We start from the raw sequence: 24,217 nt of genomic DNA, 5'->3' as shown, positions 1-24,217 counted from the left end.
CTTGGAGAGACTTACATCAACCGATGCTGAGTGAAATGAACAGAACCCAGAAGATCACTATACACTTCAACAATGATACTGTATGAGGATGTATTCTGATGGAAGTGGATATCTTCAACAAAGAGAAGGTCTAATTCAGATCCAATTGATCAATGATGGACAGAATCAGCTACTCCCAGAAAAGGAACACTGGGAAATGAGTATAAACTGTGATTGGAGTCAGGATCTTGTGGACTCCAGGTCAGGCATCTGTTCCTTTCCCTCTACCTTTTTAAACTGTGTTTCCCCATCCTATATGGAGTTTTGTAATTCAATGTATTAGATCAGAATTACTAAGAACGAGATGCCCTCCAATTCATATTTTTCCCTTCCCCCCTACTACACCTCCAATATTCTCAGTAACTAAACAGTATCAAGTTACTTAACATCATCTATTTCCTCTTTCCCTTTCCTTAGTTTAGAGGTAAATTTCTGGTGCATGGGCTCACTCTTATCAATAAATTCATAAATTATTCAGTTAAAAATTCCAGAACCTCTTTGGTACTACTACAGTTAAAAAATATAACAAAACAGAATAGTGAAAAACACACACCAAGAGACTTAAGCATATTTTTGGAAAACTTTATTTCTGCTCAAAAAGAGAGAGAAAGAGAGAGAGAGAGAGAGAGAAACCTATCCTTCATGAGAAAATGGATTACAAATGACATGTCTAGGATTTCACCTGCCTTATGGTAGAGCATCACTTACTGCTGACCAGAGGTCAGAGGTCCCACTGATGACAAAAACTCAAAAGTTTTGAAAACAGATTTATACATAGTTATAGAAGGGAATTTTAGCATTTTGGGAAATATTTCCAACTAACACTCAAAAGGGACAACTTGGTTAGCAAAACAGTAGATACAGATCAGGTGGGTTATCCAAAAGTTTGGAAACAATGATGTCACCTTTAACATAATGAAGATGCTAAAGAGTCAAAGTGGTTTTGTACATCAAGAAATAGGCCCGCAAAATACAATTAAGCCTTGTTACAATTTGTAATTTTCCTTTGCTTGAGAGATTCTAGTCTCAATAATAGCTTACAAATCTACTTTGCAATGTTTACAATGGAAACAAAATTAGCCATAGAGTTGATGGTACACACACACACACACACACACACACACACACACACACACACACACACCCCTCCAAAAGACTTCAAAGATTAGTCTGACATTCTTATTAACAAAAATATATAACAATAGCCAAAGAAAAACTTAATTCAGTCTAAAGATTTCGCTTCTGGTCAAGTGATGGTTATTTATTTCTATGAGACTCACTACTAATCACAGTATGTCTTGTCAGATAACTACACATCATTGGTTTGGTTTTCTTTTCTTTTGTAACTGCTTCTTCTCTGTTTTGTTTTGTTTTTCCACTGTGCAGGCCAGCAATATGTCCAGAAATAAAGAGCCAACTTAAGAATGGCTTCAGTTTTTCAATAATTTAGTTTTTACTGATTAACTGATCTCAGGCAGATGAAGGTCACAATCTCTCAAAGTCCTGGATTGTACCTAGTCTGTTAGTGTTAGTCTTTGATTTGCAAATTGCTTGTAGTAGAGAAAAATGCAAAAATCTTGATCCACAATAGATAGAATATAGAAATCTTGATCCACTATTCATCTTTTACCTGCCCTATCTCTATCAATGTTAACTTTCTAAACAAATCATGTAAAATCTGGGATATATTTTAAAATAAATATACATTATAGTTTCTACATTACGAACCAGGCTTAAAAATGAGGTAATGAAACTCAATTGATTACATCTTTTATCATTCTGGAAACGGCTTATTTATATGATGCTGAAAAAAGAATATTCCTTAGTCTTCTTCAAATGCTTAGGTTGACTTATGCATAATTATGTAAAAATTCTTTAAGCTTTGTTGGATAGTCTGTCATCACCCCAGTTGCTCCCAAATCAAAAGCTTTTTTGTATTCGTTCTCTTCATTTAGTACCCACACATATACCTAAAAGCAGAGGAATAAGCAAAGATGTAAAAAACCGAGCATACTTCACCTTCACATAATAGCACTTATCCATTACAATCCCAATGCATTTGGTTAGAAATGTACAAAGTTTAAGAAATTCATAACCATTCAGAAAAATTCAATCTCAATACCAACTGGAAGTGTGCACCTCCACCCTCCCTCTTGCCCATTCCCACCTTTATATGTATGAAAATCTAACTTCAGATAATACATCTCCTATTCCCAACTCCTCCACATTCCAAAATAAATTTCCACTAAATCTTCACTAAAGAGATGGTAGAACACCTAAAGCCTTCTTCAGCCAACCATTTAGCAAGCCAGCAGCATCAAAGGCAGGGGCAGAAGTGAAAAAACAAAAACCCTTTCCCTTAACCCCATTTCTCTGAATTACCATCTCTCAGGCAGCAAGGTGGCGCCACAGGGCACATAATGCTGGGCCTGGAATGGAGACAACTTCAAATCTGACCCAACATTAGCCAAGTGACGCTGGGCAAGTCATTTTAGCCTGTTTACCTCAGTTTCCTCATCTGTAAAATGAGCTGCAGAAGCAAACCTCCAAATGGAGCCCCAGAGAACAGGCTGGGCCTGGAAAGGCTCAACAGTCCCAACTCAGCTGCCAGCCCATCACCTCCCCTCTTTCTAACAGGCATCAGACTGGTCTCTTCAACATCACAAATAACCTTTTACCCAATAAATCTAATACCTTCGTTTCCATTTTCATCTTCCTTATTATTTCTGGAGCATCTGACACTCTCATCACTATGTTCCTACCCTTTCCTTCCTTGGCTTCTGCAAAGCACCTTCCCCTTTCACTCTTTTTCCTCCCCCCTTCTCCCCCTTCTCTCTCCTTCATCCTCTTTTCTCCTCTTCCTTCCTCTCTCCTTCTTCCTCTTCTCTCTTCTCATCCCTCCAGTACTGTGACTAACTCCTCTCCCTACTTCTCTTACTCCTTCTCCTAAATATACCATCCCCCAAGGCTACCCAGCAATCTCATGGCTTCATCCTCAATCCATAGCTTTAGAAATCACCCTTTTTCTGAGTTCCAACTATGAAATATCTCTAGCTGGATGTCCCTCAAACATCTTAACCTTAACATACCTAAAGACAAATTCATTATCTTCTAAAATTTGCTCCCCTCCCTACCGTCCTTTATTTCTATAGCTAGCAGCATCATTCTCCTAATCCAAGTGTTTGCAAAACTTGGTATTATTTTTGACTAGACCCCCTCTACATTTAATCAGTTGCCACTTGTGTCAATTATATCTGTACAAGGCTGTTAAGCATCAATCCATTACCACTGTTACTATCCTAGTTGAGACTTATTATCTCATCTATATACCTGTCTAGTGCAATAGCCTCCCAGCTAATCTTCCTGCCAAAATGAATTGACAATGAAAAAATCTGATTGTGTCTCTTTTCCCCCACTTTGGTTCCTCTCAGAACCTTCATTTAAGCAGGGCCCTGGACTGGCCTCTTCTCATCCCCTCTCTCTAGGCCATACTCCAAGCGTTCTCTTCCATGGTTCTACTAGATGTCTTTGCTTCCCACCCCAGCTTATCCCTGCTTTCAGCTTCCTTTTATACATTGTCTTTCCTTATTAGATTGAACATAATCATATTGAGGCCCAGGATTTGCTTTTTTTTCTTCTTCAATTTGTGTTCCTAGCACTTAGAAACTTCAAAAGCTCTGCAATATCCAGTCTTAAGGAAGTTGTTTGGCTCACTGAGAAAGTAGATGACTTGCCCAGGTTTGACCAGTCTGCATTGCCACAAGCTGAAATCCTCTTCCTTCAAAGTTTCCCTTGTGAGTTACCTCCTCCATGAACTCTTCCCTATAACTTTCCCCTCTGTCATTGTATTCTTTCAAATTTGGTCTAGACTCTTACTAGCTTCAGTTTCCTCATCAGTAAAAGGGGATAACAATAGCATCTACCTGTAAGGTGTTGTGAAGATGAAATGAGATAATGATTATAAAGTACTTAGCAGGTAGTAGGTATTACATAAATGTTAGCTATTATTACTACTTTTTATTTGTTTGTGTGCATTGTGGATTAAAAATTCCTTGCAGGAAGGCATTATTTTGTTTTGCATCTTTGTATTCTTAGCATCAGCATTTGCCTTAGCAGGCAAATTTTCATAAATGATGTGAAATCCAAAATCAATCCAAAGTTCTTGACCCTTGGCTAAAATTAGCCATACTAAATAAAGTTTAAATAATAATAAAAATAAAGCTATCCTGTCTATAAGGACATAATTAGAAACCAGCCTTTGTATATTTTCTAGAAATATACCTGAATGCCTCGGGCAGTGAGGTGGTCAAATAAGGCTTTCCTCATTAGCAACCTATAAGGAGAAAAACAGAATAACATTTAGGACATAATCTTTAACCCAACATTTCCCTGGTATCTGCCCAATGGCATATGATCTCAAAAAAATCAAACTCATTAAGCAACTACTATCAATACTGGGGACACTATGTATATATACTACTATGGTAATGGGAGGAAACCACATATGTCCTCAAAAGCAACATTTTTAAAAAGTCACATTGGCGTGGGCAAGGGCAGAAGCAGCAATGAATCTGAAGGGAGTTGGTGAAGGTCAAGCCTTCACTCAGTCCTGACCATCTATGTAAAGAAAACAGCACCAGCTTAAGATTCCTTGTCACAAATGCTGAGACTCCCTTCTACATTATCTCAAATCTTGGAAAACTTGAAGTTTCCATCCCCTGGACCCTCTCTAGCTCTTGCTACTCTGACTGGATGCATCATGAGAAAAACCAATCCCTCTTCTCATTGTTTGAACTAGAGTGGGAAGAGATATATTACTGGCCTTCCAAGTTTTCAAAGAGAAAGTTATGGCAAATACTGGGGTGTATTTGTATTCTAACTCACTCATATTATGGGTCAAAATGGGCCTCTTACAGTCTACCTTGAGAAACCACCTCCCACTGATGTTTCAATGAGAAAACCTGTTCTTAGTTCTATACACACCTGACTTACAAATGAACTTTTGGAACATATCATGTGTCTCTGAAATTAGAGACTTCCTGCATAAAGAAATATGCACCTGTATTTCAAGGCCAAGCACATTAATCAGAGGAAGTGAGATGTTCACAAATTAGCAGTTAAATGAGTATAACATTTGTCATTTATACTTTTCTTCTCAATTGAAATGATAAACAACCAAAGGCTACTTGAAAAGCTAGTGAAAGAGCGGCTATTTAAGCTGAACATGACAGATCAATATTAATTCAAATATTTTAAAATAAAATTGGATTCTAGATTACAGAGAAAAAGCAGATTAAGGGAACCCTCCAAGGTCCTGTGAAAGGAACACTAAGCAAACATTTGCTACTTCAAGAACCAGGGATAATTTTTAAACAAAACAAAGCATAATTGCTTTACAGTATTTATCTAAAACAAAGTCAAGTTATCCTACAAATGGAGGATTTCTTTGCAAATTAAAATAACTCTTATGTTATCACCTCATATCTCTCAGATTGGCAAACAGAACAAATAAGGAAATGATAGATGTTGGAAGGGGTATGGGGAAATTGGGATACTAATACATGCTGGTGGAGTTGTGAACTAATTTAATCATTCTAGAAAGCAATTTGAAACGATCCCCAAAGGGCTATAAAACTGCACACTTTTTGATCCAGCAATACAACTACTAGGTCTATATCCCAAAGACATTAAAAAAAAAAAAAAAAAAAGGGGGGGGGAGGACAAAAATATTTATAGCAGCTTTTTTTTTGTGGTGGCCAAGAATTGGACATAAAAGGAATGGCTAAACAAATTTGTGGTATATGATTGTAATGGAATATTATTGTGCTATAAAAAATGATAAGCAAGATGATTTCAGAAAAACTGGAAGAGATATATATGAACTGATATGCAGTGAATGGGAACTAGGAGAATTTATTCAGAATAAAGTAATAGTGTTCAATGAAGACCTGTGAGTGACTTAACTATTCTTAGCAATGCAATGATCCAAGAAAATCCCAAAGCACCAATGATTAAGCATACTATGCACTTAGAAAGAACTATTTTAATTTTGTTTGAATTAATGTTTGTTTGAAATATTGTTTCAATATAGACTGAAGCATGTTAACTTTTCACTCTTTTTCTTTTATTCAAATCTCAAAATGACTAATTTGGAAATAAATTTTTAAAAGGAGGCCTTAGAGAAACTTGTTTCAAAATTCTTTTCACAATTACTATTACTAATTGCATTTCTCCCTAGTTTATATTCTATTATCTCTCTTTCACCCTGTCCGTCCTCAAAAGTGTTTTGCTACTAACCATGCCCTCCTCCAATAAACCCTTTCTCCTATCACCACCTTCCTTTTTTCCATCCTATAAGACAAGATAGATCTCTAGATTTATATTGTATGTATATTATTCTCTCTTTGAGTCAATTCTGATGACAGTAAGGTTTACTCATTCTCCCTCCTCTGTCCTCTATCCCTCCACTGTAAAAGCTTTTTCTTGTCTCCTTTATGGCAGATAAATTATGCCATTTTATTTCTCCCTTTCAGTACATTCTTAATTTTATTTGTTTTAGATATTATCCCTTCATATTCAACTCATACCTGTGCCCTCTGTCTATATAATACTCTAACTGCCTTAATGAGAAAATTCCTAAGTCACAAGTATCATCTTTCCATGTAGAAATGTAAATAGATAAACCTTAAGACTCTTATGATTTCCCTTTTTTGATTACCTCCTTATGCTTCTCCTAAGTTCTATATTTGAAAATCATATTTTTTATTTCATCACGAATGCTTTAAAGTCCTTTGTTTCACTGAATTTCCACCTTTTCTCCTGAAGAATTCTTATGCTCACTTTTGCTGGGTGGGTATTCTTGGTTGTAATCCTAGCTCTATTGCTCTCCAGAATATAATATTCCAATCCCTCTGATTCTTTAATGTAGAAGCTATTAACTCTTGTGTTATCACACTGGGGCTCCACTATAATTGAATTGTTTTTTTTCTGGATGCTTCCAATATTTTCCCCTTGACCTGGGAATTCCACAATTTGGCTATAATATTTCTGGGAGTTTTTAATCTCGGAAGCTCTTTCAGGAGGTCATTGGTGGATTCTTTTAATTTCTATTTTACCTTCTGGTTCTAGAAAATCAGTCAGTTTTCCTTGTTAATTTCTTGAAAAATGATGTTTGGGCTCTTTTTTTTTATCATGGCTTTTAGGTGGACCAATAATTTTAAATTTCTGTCTCCTGGATCTATCAGATCAGTTGTTTTCCCAATGAAATACTTCACATTGTTTTCTATTTTTTCATTTTTTTGGTCCCTTTTATTGTTTCTTGATTTGATATGGTCAGCTGAGGGACTGTGCTAAACTACCACTCTGGTGCAACCAACCTTTCCTGCTGACCTTCTAAGTCATCTTCAGTTGGAAAATGGTTCCACTTCTTTTTTTTGTGGGTTGTAATATTCTAAAATTTGTTTAGTTGTTTTTTAAAGAAATTTGGAGAGGTTTTTGGGAAAGCTCTGAGTCCCTGCCTTTACTCCACCACCTCTTTGAAATACTTTTTAGTTTAAAATCATCTTCATTTCCAAATGCAATGCATACAAGAATATTTAATAGAAAATTTATTGAGTGAGCCAATTTTTTAGAAAAAATTAAAATTTTTACCTGTCAGCCAGCCAGATGAGAAATTTTTGACTCCTTGATATGCTCTGTGGTTCCTTTAGTCTGAGAAAAAAAAAAAAAAAAAAAAACAAAATTGAAGCTACAAATTAACAACACAGCAATGAACAAAACAACCTCTATATCCCTCATTTCCCCATTCCTTATCTCTGCTCCCAGGAAGCATTCTCTAAAGCTATAATTAATGCTGATTTCAGGTTAACTTTCTGTTGCCAGAGTCCAAGAGTAAAAGGGTGAGAAGGGGTGGGGAGAAGGAAAATCTATAATTCAGACTGTTTCTGTCCTTTCCTCACTTTCTTTTTTACTAGTACTTTTTTCTATAGTATTCCAATATAATTCAGGTGCTTTATTCCAGTAAGAGAGAGATTTGTTTTACCAACCCGGTAAAATTAGTACTAGAACTTTCTGTTATTTTCTTTTTCAGTATAAGACTCTTTGGAAGGTGCTTCCTATTCTTGCTAGTTTATCTCATTATTTTCACCACTAAGCCGTTTTCTTCTACTTCCCAGATGCCATTGTTCTGACTAAAAAGAAACATATTATCTTCCAAACTATTATATAAATTGAGACAACCATCTGTATCAGCATATCATGGATTCCATTCTCAGTCATTCTCCCCTAATTGCACTTCTTTTCTATCTGTGATTCTTGAACTTTAGAATTTTTTAGCGGCCTAGTCACCTACTAGGCCCTCCTCTTTCTGCATCAACTCATCTTTTATTATGTTTCTCTATAAATCCAGTTTTTCTAAAATACTCTTGCATAGTTCGCTCACTCCCTCAAACTTCCATTTTTTCTCAGCCAGTTCAACCCACCTGGCCCCAAATTGGAGCTCCCCTTCCTTTTGAAGGAATGATTCACCCTATTCTCCTTTAAGAGATTTTGTAGCTCAAACTCAAACTAGCAAATTAAATACAATTAGGGTCTTGTGTTAGAAATCCTTGTAATTGTTCACTGAACTACTAAAAATACTTAAGTCTCCAAATTTACACTGTTTCTCCACTCAACACACAATCATTTCTTGGAAAGAAAAATCTATCTGGTCTCACTGCTTCTAAAGAGAACACTCAGAAATACTCATTTAAAAGAATAAAGATTCTATTCTGTGCTAAAGGAAAGCAGCCAATCACAGGAGCAGGTGGTTAGTACCAATTTAAAAATACACCATGAAGGGAGCAGTTTTCTTTTGTGTGGAGGGTCTGGCTACCCAAGAGGAAACATGCTAATGAATATGAGAATAAACAAAAAAACAAATTGGAAAAATGAAACCATAGGTAAGTAAATACAACAGCATTCACTAATACTTTTTAAAGGAATACTGCATACATAGTATATTTGTTATTTTTGTGTTTCTGCTTTGGGGTTGATACAAAATTTAATACAGGTAAAATCCCAACATAACAATTCTGTAATCACTTCAAGTTCTTTTGTTACACATTGGTAGATATCACATTCCCAGTCTGCAGGACCTTGAGATAGAGCTGATCTGTTTCTTCAAAAAGCAAGGCTTTGTATTCAGCAGGGGACTTGGGGAGGTATCACATACACACCTTCCCTACCCTTTTCTTTCTCCAAGCTTCAGATCTTTTTGGTAGTTGTTTTGGTGGGTGATTTGAGAATCTGATAAACTTTTCTGGTGAGGCTGTTGGGATGTTTGAAGTGAAAAAGGATGAGTAACATTGAAGGGGCCAGTGCTACTTGATGGCAGGATAAGACCCCATATTTATATTTTAACACATCCACCTCTGCCCCCCACAATCACTTTTTGCAAACATTAATAATAATAATAACTCATCTTAACCTGTAAGGCTTACAAAAGCTTTGCTCACAAAAAACTAGTGAGGCAGATAGATAATACAAGTATTATCCCCCACATTTTACAGATGATGAAATTAAGTCACAGACAAGAGAAGTGACTTGAATAGGGTCACATCATTTATATCAAAGCTAGAACTGGAATCCAGAGTTTCTGACTCCAAGAATCAGGTGCTTTAAGTCAAAGCATCTCTTCTCCTTCCCTCTTGTCCTACTTACAAAGTATACAGCACAAACACAAACGTAAAAATGACCATTAACTTGGAAGCACACTAAGCATTTATTGTACTCAAATAATTTACTATGATCAGTTAAGTAGAGTAATTTTGTATCAATATGAGTCACAGTAGAACATGGAAATGGGCTTGTATACAAAGTTTTCCTTTGTAATAGTATTGATTTTTATGGGATTTTACCTGCAACTCTCCTGTCATTATAATGATAAATCACAAAAACAAAACAGGGTAGCCACTTACTTCAATATTATAGAAGGCATTGGAATTTCAAAAAACTGCTCACAGATGGGCACAAAAGGCAAGAGGCCAGTGTAGAATAGGCCAAGAATGAGCAGAACACGTTGTAGACTGAAGAGAATGGGGATATCTGAATTCTACAAAACACACATGTATAATATTATGCATTATTTCACAACTACTTAACAAGACAGGCCTACAGGTAATCCTTAAAATTTCATATCAAAGCTTAATACAAGTATTTTTTCAGTTATAAACAAGATTCTTACAAACATTCATACAATGGCTGGCTCATGGGATACTGACGTTACCCAAGGCATTGGGTCCCTTCTTCTGGCAGATATGGCCCAGAGATGTCTATGATTGAAGCCATTGCTACAGGGAGAAACATTCCCCAAGCCCACTACATGCCCTTCTAACTTCATGCTACTTATTGACTACTTATATGGAAGTTAAGGTTCTCTAAGCCAGCCCACAAAAGCTTATACCGTAAAATAACCAAAATATTGTATAATTACCATGAAATGAACAATTAAGTAGTATGCTTATGTAGCCATGGTATATATTTGTTGATTGCCAATAAAAGCTATCCAGTGAATTAGAATAAAATATATGACTGAATTACACAATATGTTGACAACCTATTTTACAATGTTGTCAAAAAACAGAAATTAAAAAAAGCACAAGGTAATTAATCAGGTCAGATTTCTTGGGCAAAATAACCTGAAACACTTATTCCTGAAATGTTTGGGGGCACTGCAGTTTGTAATTTTTGCTAAAAATTGTGGATGTCTGAAAATAATTAATTAGAGATCTGGGTTTTTTAGTAAAAATTTTCCCAAATCAGAGGCTTCTAATTCATAATAATAGGACTGAAACTGGGCTAGGTCTGCTTTTTCTCTGTTATTATCCCTCTTCCTGAGCTTCGGGGGACACCTGATATCTCCTTCACCAGCACTCACATGTGTGGGTGAATGTGCACGAATACACACACACACACAATCTCTCTCTCTCTCTTACTCTATCCCTCTCCCCTCCCGTTCACTGTTTGTCATGTGTATCATATTCAAGTCAGAAAAGGCCTAAGAAGAAATCTAAGACTTCTGGCTTTTCACTTTAGCTTTTCCCTACAAGGAGGCCTTCTCAAAATTGTAATCTTTAGTATTTTAGTTTTCTACTTGGGATGGGGAGGTGGGGGTCCCACTGTATTCCATTCTGTATGCCTAAACCACATACTTTTTTTTTCTGACCAGAAACTATTCAGTTGATAGAAAGCCTTTTCAATTTATTTGACAGGCTATAGGGAAAGAAGGAAGAGATAATTTAGGCTACAAAGCTTAATTCAAAATTCCCTTTCAATTCCAATTGAACAGGAAACTTTTAATTAAAGCAAACATCTAAGGGACAGATGTGAACAAGCAAATGGTTCTTAAAAAGCTAAGTCTCACTAGATATTCATTTGTGTATCAAGAATTATGAAATTAACTTAAAAATGTATGGCCTCCATCATTAGGCTCAAGGCCTTCACCTTTAAGAAAAATATCTCTGCTGCTGACCCATTGCTTCCACCTAGTTCTATGCTGTTGTTTTTTCTACGTAAGTATCAGAACAGCAACTGCTCTGGAAGCACTAGAAAAAAAGAAAAATAACTAATCTTTCACAGGCACAATAACAAAAGAAGTGAATAATTCTGGTTTCAGGAGGGAGCTTACCTCTTTGTGACACTTTTCTACAATTTCATATTTGGCATTGCCCCACACTGTCAAGTGTTCTCGTTTATACTGAGTTACCAACTCTGAAACCTGCATTGGAAAAATCAAAACCTTACATACTTGTCCAATTCAATTACACTATTTTCCTTTTTAAAAAAGACTTCATCACCAAGCAACTCTACTTTAGAGTATAAGAATGGATCTAAAATGAAACCTGAAACACCAAACAATGTAACTTGAGATTTTCTCACAAACCAAAAATTACCTACATTTCTCATTTTTCTAACCCATTAAAAACAAAATGTAAATTCTTAGCTAACAGGTTGTAAACTGCAGCAACATAAGTCAATGATTTAAACTGCAAGCAGCCAAGTCTTTGTCATAACTCTAGGGAATCATCTTTCCATTTGGGTTGTAAAGTCTGATGCAACACAGCTAGAGGAAGTAATAAAATTCATAATAAAAAAGATACCTTCTTAATCAGCAGATTGTTGTTGACTTTGATATCAATGTTTACTGGAGTGTGAGGAAAAGCCTCAAAAACTTCCTTCAGTAATGGAATTCGTTTATCTTCTCCTTCACTTTGGCTTCCTGAAAAAATTAAAAATTATACCATGTAATGCAATGGCAGCTGGTCCTACAGATCAGAGGGAAGTAATCCTGCTCAATTATGCTAGATATAAGTAAGCCTCAATTATATTAAAGTTAGTTCACTTAAAAAAACAAACAAACAAACAAAAAACCCCACAGGTACTATATTGGGACTGATTGGATGATGTATTTCACAATATTGAGTCACATGATCCCTGTTTCCAGAACTGGGACCTGGGGGAAGATCATTTACTCTCTGGAGGAATGAACTTTGAACCTGAGATACAGGAAGTGTGGTTACATCCTTTTAGTCTATCCAATGAGAAGGCTCGAGTCCTTTGCCTTTTAAACCCTGGACAAGTGGAAGCTGGCCAGGTTCCAGGAGCACATGGTGGGACTTGGGATGGCTCCCAGGTGTGTCTGGGCCTCTCCCTGCAGAGATTAAATGTTTTCTCCTGGTACCGATGATGCCTCTGATTAGTTAATTGGATTGGGAAGGGGGTCTTCCACCAACCCCTCCCACACACTACCAGATCCATTATCTATCTTGTTTATTAGAAAAAAGGCAAGCTTTTAAGGTTTCTCTAAAATATCTTACTACCAAAATTCTTGTTCTAAAATGTCATCAATTTTTTCTTATGTTATTGAGGCTAACAACTCAATGTTCAAATAAGGTAACAAGATAAGTTAGGCTGTTTTCTGAGGGAAAAAAAATTCATGAAAAACTAGAAGCTTCTCCCACTTGATACTTGTGTTTCTGAGGAATATTCTTAAGTTTTACTTTCTCACAGACCTTCAGACTATGTTCATTTACGCAACCATTATGAACCAGATCAGTTATGTTCCCTTTCCTGTCTGTACAGCCCTTTTAATCCATCTCAAATCCTAAAGCAAATGAAAATGTTCATTTTTTTTTTTTTGGTTACAGATCTACAAAGCCCACTAATTAGTGTTCTTAAAAGAGAAGCAGCAGATGAATGAGAAAAGGTTGATCTCTATTTTGGGGTATCTGAAAATTATGTAAAATCTAACTTGATAACAGTTAACATTTATATAAGACTGAGTACCAAGTGCTTTAAAATTGTTATCTCATTTGATCCTTACAATAAAGTTGGAAGGGGAGTGCTATTATTATCCCCATTTTACAGATGAGGAAACTTAGGCAAAGAAGAAATGACTTGCTCAGAGAGTATGTGAGGCTGGATTTGAATTTACGCCCTCCAGACTCCCAAGTCCAGAGCTTTAATCACTGAATCACTTCAGCTGCCTACAATTTAAATTTTCAATTGATATGCACTAGATATAAATAATATAAAATTAGCATAACAACCAAACATAATTCCTACAGGATGTGAATCAAGGTCCCTAGAACATTAAGTAAGGTGGGATCCAGGGTAAGCATTAGGAATGAGAGAAAAAAAAATGTGAATTAAACAAAGATCAAAAGAATGATTGAGGGATTAACTGCAGTAACATTAAAGAATGGAGGTACATGGGAAGAAAAAGGTACCTTCAAAGGAGGAAGAGAATTTAGAACAAAATTTTAAAAATAAATGTTAAAAATTATTTTTACATGTAACTGAGGAAAAACAATGTACTAAATAATTTTTTTAAAGAAAAAGTTGTGTTTAAATTAAATAAATGTTAAATGAAAAGCTATCTAGGTCAGCAGAAAATCTAAGAGAGTTAAGCAAAGTAGACACACAAGGAACTCACGTACCAACTTAAAGAGTTTTTAAAGATGGATTAAGAACATGAAAGCAGGGACAGATCAGAATAGTATCAGGAACACAAAAGCTGGAGAGGAAATTTTTTTTTAGTTGGGAAAAAGGCACAAAGAAGGGACAGGATCAGCATTTGGGATTGGGAGTGGGGAGGGAGGATGAATAATGAATGAGGAAAGAAAGCAAAGCTATTTAAACTTATTAAAAAAATTTTTTTTAGGCCAAGCAGGATGGTCCTAGAATTAGAAATGATACAACTACCCCCCTTCCCAAAAAAGAGGATTATAAAGAGTTGAAACTGTTAAGAGGATTTTCAGGGTCCTCACTATAGCAACAGCCCAAATAAGCTAGAACAGGATACAGAGAGAAAGGAGGTAAACTGGCCTAGATGAGTTCCAACCACTACTCAGATGGGCCTCTGTCCTAGGGTGCTGGAAAAACTTGGAACCTTTGCCCTAGCTGTACCCCAGGCCTGGAATATTCTTCCTCTTTATTTTCATCTCCTAGGTTCCCCAGCTTCCTTCAGGTCTCAGAGAAGTCCCACTATCTGCAAGAAGCCCTTCCTGGTCCTCCTTAATCTAAGACTACCCCTATTTTATCTGTTTATTTTTCTTGTGTGTACATAATAGTTTGCATGATGTAGACCTTTAGGCAGCTAGGTGACAAAATGAATTGAGTGCTAGGGCTAGGCTTAGGAAGGCTTTCTTGTGTGAGCCTGAATACCTACATGTTATCTCCTCTACTACTGAAAGACAGGAGGTGCAATGGATGTAGTCCTGGACCTGGAATCAGAAAGACTCAACAACAAATTAGACTGGAAGGAAGCCACTTTATCTGCATAATCTGCACTTTGCCTTCTCCATAAGACATTTGCTGACATTCAGATTATGCATTATGACTAGCAAAGGGCCCACCGCCACACACTACCGAGAGGCAGAAAATACAGAGATCAAAAACTGACCAAAAATGGTTAACAGAAAACTAGGCATACTCAGGGGCTGCAGACTCCAGGAGCTACAGTTAAAGGCAGGCCAAAGCCCCATACCACATTTTAGTTCCACCCAGTGCTTCGTAGGGCTAGTAGTTTAAATTATAAAAGGACTAGCCTGGGGGAATAGGGGAAAGAGGGAACAGAGAATAGGACCACGGACAGGTAGGAGGAAGTGAAAATGTTTTCTGGAGTTTAAACTACTAGCAGCAAGCTTTCCATTTCTGCCTTGTTGTTAAAGATAGTTTTATATATATATTTTTAATTCTAGAGTTCCATTATAGCATTTTAAAACTTAAAATATTAATTTTAATTAGACTTTTGTGGGTAAAAGTGCTTGCTGCACTTTAAATGGGAAAAATCTTAAATCTGAAGGAAAAGTTAGCAATTAGGACAGTAGGGTTTTAGGTGACTGTCCAAGGAGGGACTTTTGCTTGGGGGAGGGGAGGAAAAAGAAGACGGTGAATTGGAAAAAATTTAACTGATCTCTGGGAAAAACAGAAAATGAGAACACTTTTAAGTTTATTTTTATTTATTCATATTTTCTCCACTTTCTTGAGCCTAGACACTAAAAATAAATAAAATAAATTAGACACAGATTTAACCTAACCTTAGATACTGAGGAACTAGTATGCCAACACAGAATCAGCACCCAGTGCTCTGAGCTAGGCTAGTAGCTTAAGAACACCCAGAGCAGATCCTTACTCTGAACCCCAGGCCCAAGTCAACAGCTAAAGATTTTCTCAGAGGGACCAAGAGCCCAAACTCAGTGCCCAGACTCTGAGCTAAGCCTATATCTATCTATCTATCTATCTATCTATCTATCTATCTATCTATCTATCTATCTATCTATCTATCTATCTATGATGCTGAATTCTGCCTGAGCATGGACCAGCAGTTTAGGGTCTGGAGCATAGACTCAGGATAGACTTAAATCTCCCAAAGCAGAGTTTGCTTAGTCCCTCAACCTGAAAAACAACACAGAATGGGAGTCTCTCAGAGGGTCTGGGATGATAAATTTAACTGCCTGAGTTCCCAGCTAAACCAGTAATTTCAGATTGACCAGACTAGATGACCAGACAAAAGCTTATCCTGAAAAGAAACAACTAACACAGGGCCCAAGAATGCCCAAGACATAAACCCTGAAAAGGAAAACAATTCCAAAACATTTAGAAGCAAAATCTAAAAGTAAAACAATTTTTGCCTTCGAGATCACATAAAATTCCTAGAAAAAGTAAGTTTTTCAAAGAGTTGAAAAATGAAGCAAGTGACAGAGGAAAGAAATGGAAGAGAGCCTTGGAAAGAGAATTAATGGCTTGGCATAAAAAGTACAAAACCTTACTCACCAAATAGCAAATAATGAGTCCATGAGGCAAACAAGTATTAAAACAAAGTCAAAAGATTAAAAAAAAAATAGAATAAAACAAAAGTATCACATAGCAATAACAACTAATCTGCAAAACAGACCAGAGAGATAATTTTACAATGTAATTTTAGAATTACCTGAAAGCCACGACCAACAAGAGTCTGGATATCATAATTAAAGTAATTGTGAAAGAAATAAAGGTAAGCAGTTTCATGAAGAAGTGTTCCAATCAGACTAATTTAATTTCCTATTTTGCCAGGTTTAACTAGGCTGGTAGACCAGAAGAATACTGTAAATATAATTTACCTTGATTTCAGCAAAGCATCCAATAGTCAGACAAGGTGAAAAGATGTAGGCAAGAGATCCACTTAGACCCTAGATCTCTTAGAATCAAAGAACAAAAAGAAAATAGAAAGAATCTGAAGCAGGTTGTGGTCCCTTTAAGAAACTGTATTTCCTATTGATCTGTGATGCCTTTCAGATTCCCAGCCCCTCCTGGCTGAGGCATATCCTCCCCAGACAAATTGTCTTTCCTGGATGCCAAAGTCTTTGAATCAATTACAAATCTTGGTCGAAAAGCATCCCTTTGAATTCTAATAGGAGGTCCGGACTCTCCCAAGCCCCTACTAGGTCTGAGCCAACTTGGGCATCGCAGCCCCAATAGTCTACCCAATATAATAGCTTCCCATCAACTGAAGTCTTTGCAGATGGACTTTGGCAGCTCCCTTTGCTGCCAGGACCTTATGTCCACTGAGAACTGTATTCTCAGTGCAAAACTCCATTTTCCATAGATCTGCCTGCTGAAATAATATTCTTTTCCAGTGTTATCCTCTCTTTATCCTCATCTGTTTCTCTAACCAGACTTTATGCTTCTCTAGAGGGATTTCTAACCTTACTTCCAATGCCCATAATACACCTCTTTTATCAATCTAGATTTTCAGGTCTGTAAATTCCTTTACAGAGAAACTCTGCACTGCCAGAAGGGAGTCCCCAAAATTCCCTGCCCTTACACCAAATCCTAAGGGGTTGCAGGGGAGCCAAACCTCTCCATTTGGTTCCCTGAACCCAAAACCTGCCACTAGATCTTACCATTTAACTCCCTGACCACCAGAAACCCTAATTTCATTTTGATTCCCTAAATCTAGATCTTATCATATTCACTTGTCTACTTCTGAAAGAAACCTCAAAATGATAAATCCTAGGAACAATAAAGCCAAAATCCAGAACTTTCAGGTCAAAGAAAAATATTACAAGCAGTCAGGAAGAATTTAAGTATGAAGGAAGGAACCATAGTCAGGACTACACAAGATTAAGGTGCATCAAAACTTACAGTAAAGAACCACCTATTCAGCAAAAACTACAGGGAAAAACTAGACTTTTAATGCAACTGAGGACTTCCAAGTATTCCTGATAAAAGACCAAAGCTGATTATAAACTTTGAAAAAATAAACAAAGAAGTAAAGAGAAATATAAAAAGTAGCTGTAACTCTGGAAACTCAAAACTGCCCATTCCCATTTCATTTTGCCTGAGGATGTACAGATTGCCATCCATGGAGTGCTGCAGAATATGTCTTGTAGGGTTGTCTAGGGCACCATAGGCCTTTGGCTAAGGCAAACACTATTGGGAAATGGATATGAGAGAGCAACATTGGTGGAGGTTCTTTGCAAAGTATCCCTGACCAAGAGGGAACTACCATCATGGAGGTATAGTTCTGGTTTTTGCATTGTAAGTATTTACTATGTTTTGACCTGTTTCTCATATGTATGAAACTAAATAAGACTATTTATGCTTATATAGGGTGGGGTTTTGAGGGAGGATTATGATTTGAAAATTGTCTTTTACAATGCTCTCAAAGATACTGCCATGCATACTATTATTCCTCCCCTTCTCCCATCCTCTTCTGAACCTCTTGGGATCCATCTTTTCACCAGGTCGTCAACTGCTATGGGCAAATACAGGTGTTCTGACCATCTGTTCTATCAACTCGAACATATGAGAGAGCTTCTGCCCCTGAACCTTCTTTGATGAAGAAGCTTATAGAACAGCACAGGGCTCACTAGGAACAGATGATTCAGGAGTAAAGATCCCTCACAGAGGCAATCCCCATTTGGAGAATTCTCACTCCACAATGCAATAGTAAGGATGATAATTACTAAATGGCTTTTGTTTGGTAGCCTGCAAAGGTCAAAAACAAGTAATAAAATTTAAAGTTCAATTAAATAATCAAATTCATGGAGCTTTTCTTGAGTATGAATTATGTTGAATGAATACATTGTATGAGGACTTGAAGGATATCTAAAGCTATACAATCCATTATCCATTTCCCCATAATTCAATTCTTTTATTTTCTTAAAATTTAGTAGGGAAGCAAGGATAAGACATATACTCAAATGAATATAATACATAGTATGTAAAAGAACCACAATGTAGCATCAGATTTCAAAGGAGAAAGGGATCACTTTTGTCTGGGAACCAGAAAATATTTCATGAAGGAAAACAACACTTTTATAGGTCCTGAAGAGACACAAACTATGTATTTTTAAATAAACCCCTATCCTCAAGGAGTTTATATATTAGAGAACAGAGATATTGATGGGGGTTAAGGTCCCTCTAAGATTCCTTTCTGATCCCCAACCCCCAAGGCTGACCTTTGATTTACAAATCCTGGTCATCAGGGCTTTCCCAGCCCCCACCAGATCTGAGCTAACTTGGGTTTTCCCAATCCTCACAAACAGTTTCTTCCTTATCTAAAAACCCATTGAATTCTATTCAATGCTAACCCTGGCTGAAACAGCCAGGAGCCTGGGACTCCACCCACCTTTAAGATCACCAAGAGCCCCCATTATAAAAAGGGGCAACTCTGGAGTCCACTCTTTGCAGAAGTCCCAAACATGGCATCCTTACGCTGGTCATGTCAAGGATTTCTGCCCACTGGAGCCACCCTGGCTCTAGTGGTTTCCTACCTTTTAATCTTACTTCCAAACCCCATAATATACCTTTTTATCAATCTAGGTTTTCAGGCCTGTAAATTCCTTTACAGGGGACTCTGTACCGTCACTAGACTTCATTTAACTATGTATCCTTGTGCCAAACCAAAAGGGATTCCCTCTTTCCTAACTCTTATCAATATCTTGTTAATATGCAAGTGAACACATTGCTAGGCTGTTATTCAGCATTTCTTCTGTGACTATATTCACTAATATAATTAAATCTGAAATGTATGAAGTATTTTTCTATCTTTCAATCTTTATTTTCCAATTTTTTCAAAGTTCAATCTATCTTTCAATCATTTCTCTGTTCTCAGGAATACCAGAACTTGGTATCAACCAACATCACTCACTTTAAAAATAAACACATGTTTTTATCGGGAGAATAGAGGATACACTTATTTGTCCACTTTATATTTATTCTATATAGGTTTTTATATGTATTCATACTTAAGAGAAGAAATTGTTTCATTCATATATTCTCAGGGTCTTGCAGAAGTACCAAGCACATATGTAAGACTTATAAGATTGACTGATTTTTTTTCTTTCTTCATCAAGCACTCTTCCAGTCTCAATTTTGTCTCCCAAAGTATCCCTATTAGGAAGAGAATTCATTGAATTGCCAACATGACATTCAATTTATTTGACAATGAAGGTTCTCCCTGTAAGTTAAATTTGGCATGTGGGTACATTGATTGTTAAGCAAAACTGGATAGAATGAACCAATGCTCTCAAGGCTTATTTCTAGTCAAACAGCAAGTTTCACTGCAGAAACAAGAGATCCCAGTCTAATAACTGGGCTAACACATGAGGCTCCACCCAAAGTCACTGACAACTTCTTATCTACACTACTAGAATCATTATTGAGCAAATATTTATTTCTGTTTTTAAATACTAAAGAACTAATTAACTTAATTACTATAATTAATGTAAATCTGTAATTAAAGAACTGTAATTAATGAAACAAATGTTTAAGAAAACAGTGGAAAACATTACCTTTTTGAAAAGTTACCTCCAATTTGCCAAGGTAAGGGGGGAGTTCCTTTAAAAGATAAAGACAATATTAGCTTTAGGAAAATGAAGCAATTGATCTAATTTCAAATAAGATGCAAAGTAATTTAGCAAAATATAACAAATCTTTAATAATAAATTATATTTATGTATACTTAGCACCTCTCAGAAAAATTTCCCTAAAGATTACTTCTGTTTACCAATGAAAACAATCTATAGTACTAACAGAAAATTGTTAGTTTAACTGTTAATAAAAGGACAGAAATTGTTAATACCAAATGTCACATGATTCTTGTAATGTCAGAATTTCAGTAATATCCTTATATTCCTACTCTTAAGATATTTCCTCTTGATTAGGTTGAATTGAATCACACTATGGGTGACTTAACCCTCCCAGGGAACTTGTCTTGTGAGGAGCCTTGCTCAAGATGAATCTCAGCTTCTAATAGTCTTTGCTCCCTTCCACCAGGATTCATGGCATGAAGGGCAAAAGAGTCATAATAAAGTGGCTTATCTCATACCCAGATTTCTGCAACTAGAATCTCATGATCCAGTCTTGCTATCTCATCCATCTTTTCCCCGCCTTCTCCTAAAGCTACCTCTCTCCCCTCTTTCTCTCTTTTGGATGGAGGGAGGAAGCAAATGGGGTCATCATACAGCTACTAAAATCCAAGTGTTTGAGGCCACATTTGAATTCAGAGCCTCCTTACTCCACAGCTGATGCTCTACCCATTATACTATCTAGCTGCCTTTACCTGTTATTCTCAATTAAAGATGCCTAATTCTTCAACTCCTGGCTCTGATTTATTTCAGGACTTGACAATATTATTAAAAGTTGATCTCCCCCCCCCCTTTTAGTAGTTAAGAACTAAAAATCAAAAGAAGGTATCATCTGATTGTAACCTATCTGAGCACTTCAAAAAATTAGATAAAGAAATTATACATTTTATTTTAGAGAATAAAGTAATTTTCATTACATTAAAAAATAATTTATTCCCCCCAGCTACATGTAGAAAACATTTTTTTAACATGTACATTCATGTTTTTGTTTTTTAAATATATTTCCTAAAGAATCATGTTGGGAGAAGAAAATCTAAACAAAAGGGAAAAATCACAAGAGGAAAAAAAAAAACAAGAAAAAGGAAAAAAAATAATAAACATAGCATGTTCTTCATAATTCTCCCTCATGATGGGATGGTGTTTTCCATGCAGAATGTATTGGGATTGCCTTAGATCACTGAAAAGAACCAAGTCTGTCATAGCTGATCATCACATACATTAAATTATTTTAAAAACTTTTTAAAACAAATTTTGTTTTAGAGAATATGGCAATTTTCATTAAATCATCTCTTTTTAAAGAATTTACAATTGTTCACTTAAGTTAGAGAACATTAGGAAGGTGTCAGTTATATATTACCTTCCCACTGCTATTTACAGACCTTTGCTCTGCCAAGATCATGATCAATGAACAACTTTTCCAACCTGTGTAGTTCACAAGGTCTAATTAAATCAATCATTTTTGGATTCTTAATTCTAAAATTTATCAACCTCTATGACATTCTCCTATACTCCTCTGTGACTTTATCACTAAACTTAAAGCACCTTTTCATTCCTGTTCTGTCATTATTCTCGATGACTTAACTATCTTCACAACAATCTGAACTTTCAGATCCTTCACCTAGTTCCCTTTCATCTACTTCTATCACTTACTGAATTAGTGCCAATCCTGGACCTTGTCGATGAGATGTGAGAAAATAGTAATTCCTGAGAAAGCCTAAGGTTACCTGGCTTTAGGAATGCTACAAACAAAGCTGGCCAATCAACAACAGTAATTTAATACTAATTCTGAGGGTCAGTGAACTATAGACCTCAGTGATGGGAACTACCCTATCTTCCTACCACTCCTCAGTTGTACCCCTTAAACCATAACATTAGCATTATCAACCTAACCTTTGTTTCTCTTTCCTACAAAATTATCTCTTTGATTCTTCTTTTCTAGATGCCCTGGAATTAGCCCACTGTCAAGCAGCATCATTTCTTCTTGCTTCTGCCTCTCTGCGAAACTCCTTTGGAACTTGTTGGATCCATGGTTTGGTCCCAGGGCTGAATGAGACAATTGTCTCCAAGAGTCCAGCAAACAATGTGAGTTATATATATATGTGGCTCAGACACAGGGGGTAGACCGAGGCAGGGGCAGAGTCAGAGTGCTAAGAGCGGGAACGGGACTCTGACAGGATGGGGTGAGCATAATGGGAGGCACCCCGGAGACAGGACAAGTGCTTTTGACCATTATTTTCTAGTGATAGTGTTGAGAAGAAAGATATTCCAGCAAGATTAGGGTCGCCTGGTCAGTGTCATGGGTTTGGTGAAAGAATTCACACACTCAGTCTTCATGACCATCACGCTCTGTGTTCTAGTCAACCTCTGGATTAATTTTCTCCTTTTATAATTTTAGGAGCAAAAATTTACAGCTAAAGGAATCTTAGAGGTCATCTGATGCAACTCTCTTCAGAGGTCACCAAGGCCCAGAAACAGATACCCTGCTCATCACCCAGGTTACAAACAGCCTCCAGGGGCAGCTCTTCTAGCATTCTCTGACTCATTAACCTTCCATTGCTCCTACCACACCAATATAGAAAATACTGTTTGAATCTACCTTGTTGTGGCTGGAAATTGGCTGACCTCAGATATGCAACAAAGGAAGCTGCAAGTGCTTGGATCCCACCCCCAAGACAATTGGTATAGCAGAGGTTTGTGGTTTCCCAAATGTTAAAAGTTCATGCTTTACCCTTTGGATCTAGTACTGTCTCTATTGGGTCTGTATCCCAAAGAGATGATAAAAAAGGAAAAATGACCCATGTGCAACTCTTTTTGTAATGGCAAGGAACTAGAAACTGAGTGGATTATTATGAGTTGGGGAATGACTGAATAAGTTATAGCATATGAATGTTATGGAATATTATTGTTCTATAAGAAACTGTTGAGGTTCAGAAGGAGACCTCAAAAGGTTAGGATCACAGACCAGTGTTACAAGATGTTTCAAAAGAATATGTACGCTTATTCTCCAATTGATAAAATGGTTAAAGGATAAGAACAGACAATTTTCAGATGAAGAAATTGAAACTATTTTCAGTCATATGAAAAGGTTCTCTAAATCACTATTGAGCAGAGAAATGCAAATTAAGACAACTCTGAGATATCACTACACACCTGTCAGATTGGCTAAGAGGACAGGAAAAGATTGTAAAGGGCTAGAACTGAGCAAATGCACTTGGATAATGGAGCAGTGAGACTAATTGCCAATTGGACGGTTCCCTATTAACTTGTTTGAAGGTTGACCCTCCCCTGCTATTCCGTGCTGACTTGATTGGTGGGACATAGAGGGGGAAGTGACGTGTGTGGGAGAAGTAGGAGGACGAAGAGGAAATTGAGACACTCTCTCTTGGAGTTGGAGGGAGGAAGGTGTGTGTGGAGATTGCTAGATTTAATCCCCTGACCTTGACTGTGAAAAATCAAGAATAAAGACGTTTAGTGATCTTGACTCGGGCTGATTTCTTGGAAGACAGAGTTCCAGCAAAAGATAATGACGAATGTTAGAGGAGATGCGGGAAACATGGATACATTGTTGGTGGAATTGTAAACGAATCCAACCATTCTGGAGAACAATTTGGAACTATGCTCAAAAAGTTATCAAACTGTACATACCCTTTGATCCAGCAGTGTTACTACTGGGCTTATATCCCAAAGAGAACTTAAAGAAGGGAAAAGGACCCACATGTGTAAAAATGTTTGTGGCAGCTCTTTTTGTAGTGGCTAGAAACTGGAAAATGAATGGATGCCCATCA

General features: G+C 36.7%; 1 protein-coding gene across 2 annotated transcripts in view; it reads right to left on the bottom strand.

The window, feature by feature from the left end:
- Nucleotides 1-609: 609 nt before the first annotated feature.
- GDPD1 (glycerophosphodiester phosphodiesterase domain containing 1) overlaps nt 610-24,217 on the bottom strand; it is a 57,110-nt gene continuing 33,502 nt past the window's right edge. The window contains exons 4-10 of one of the 2 annotated variants that reach the window (XM_074261956.1): nt 20,358-20,403; nt 12,177-12,295; nt 11,705-11,794; nt 9,996-10,129; nt 7,690-7,749; nt 4,321-4,372; nt 610-2,009 (exon numbers count right to left, since the gene is read on the bottom strand). In XM_074261956.1, coding sequence (XP_074118057.1) covers nt 1,890-2,009; nt 4,321-4,372; nt 7,690-7,749; nt 9,996-10,129; nt 11,705-11,794; nt 12,177-12,295; nt 20,358-20,403 — 621 coding nt within the window. In that variant the 3' untranslated portion in view covers nt 610-1,889. Of the gene's footprint in view, nt 2,010-4,314; nt 4,373-7,689; nt 7,750-9,254; nt 9,347-9,995; nt 10,130-11,704; nt 11,795-12,176; nt 12,296-20,357; nt 20,404-24,217 lie in introns of those variants that run through there. The other variant, XR_012481266.1, reaches the window with a different exon arrangement.

This window comes from Sminthopsis crassicaudata, chromosome 4 (assembly GCF_048593235.1).
Source record: "Sminthopsis crassicaudata isolate SCR6 chromosome 4, ASM4859323v1, whole genome shotgun sequence".
NCBI classification, from domain to species: Eukaryota; Metazoa; Chordata; class Mammalia; order Dasyuromorphia; family Dasyuridae; genus Sminthopsis; species Sminthopsis crassicaudata.
Note: the sequence above shows the minus strand (reverse complement) of the source record. Positions and strands in the feature narration are given on the sequence as shown.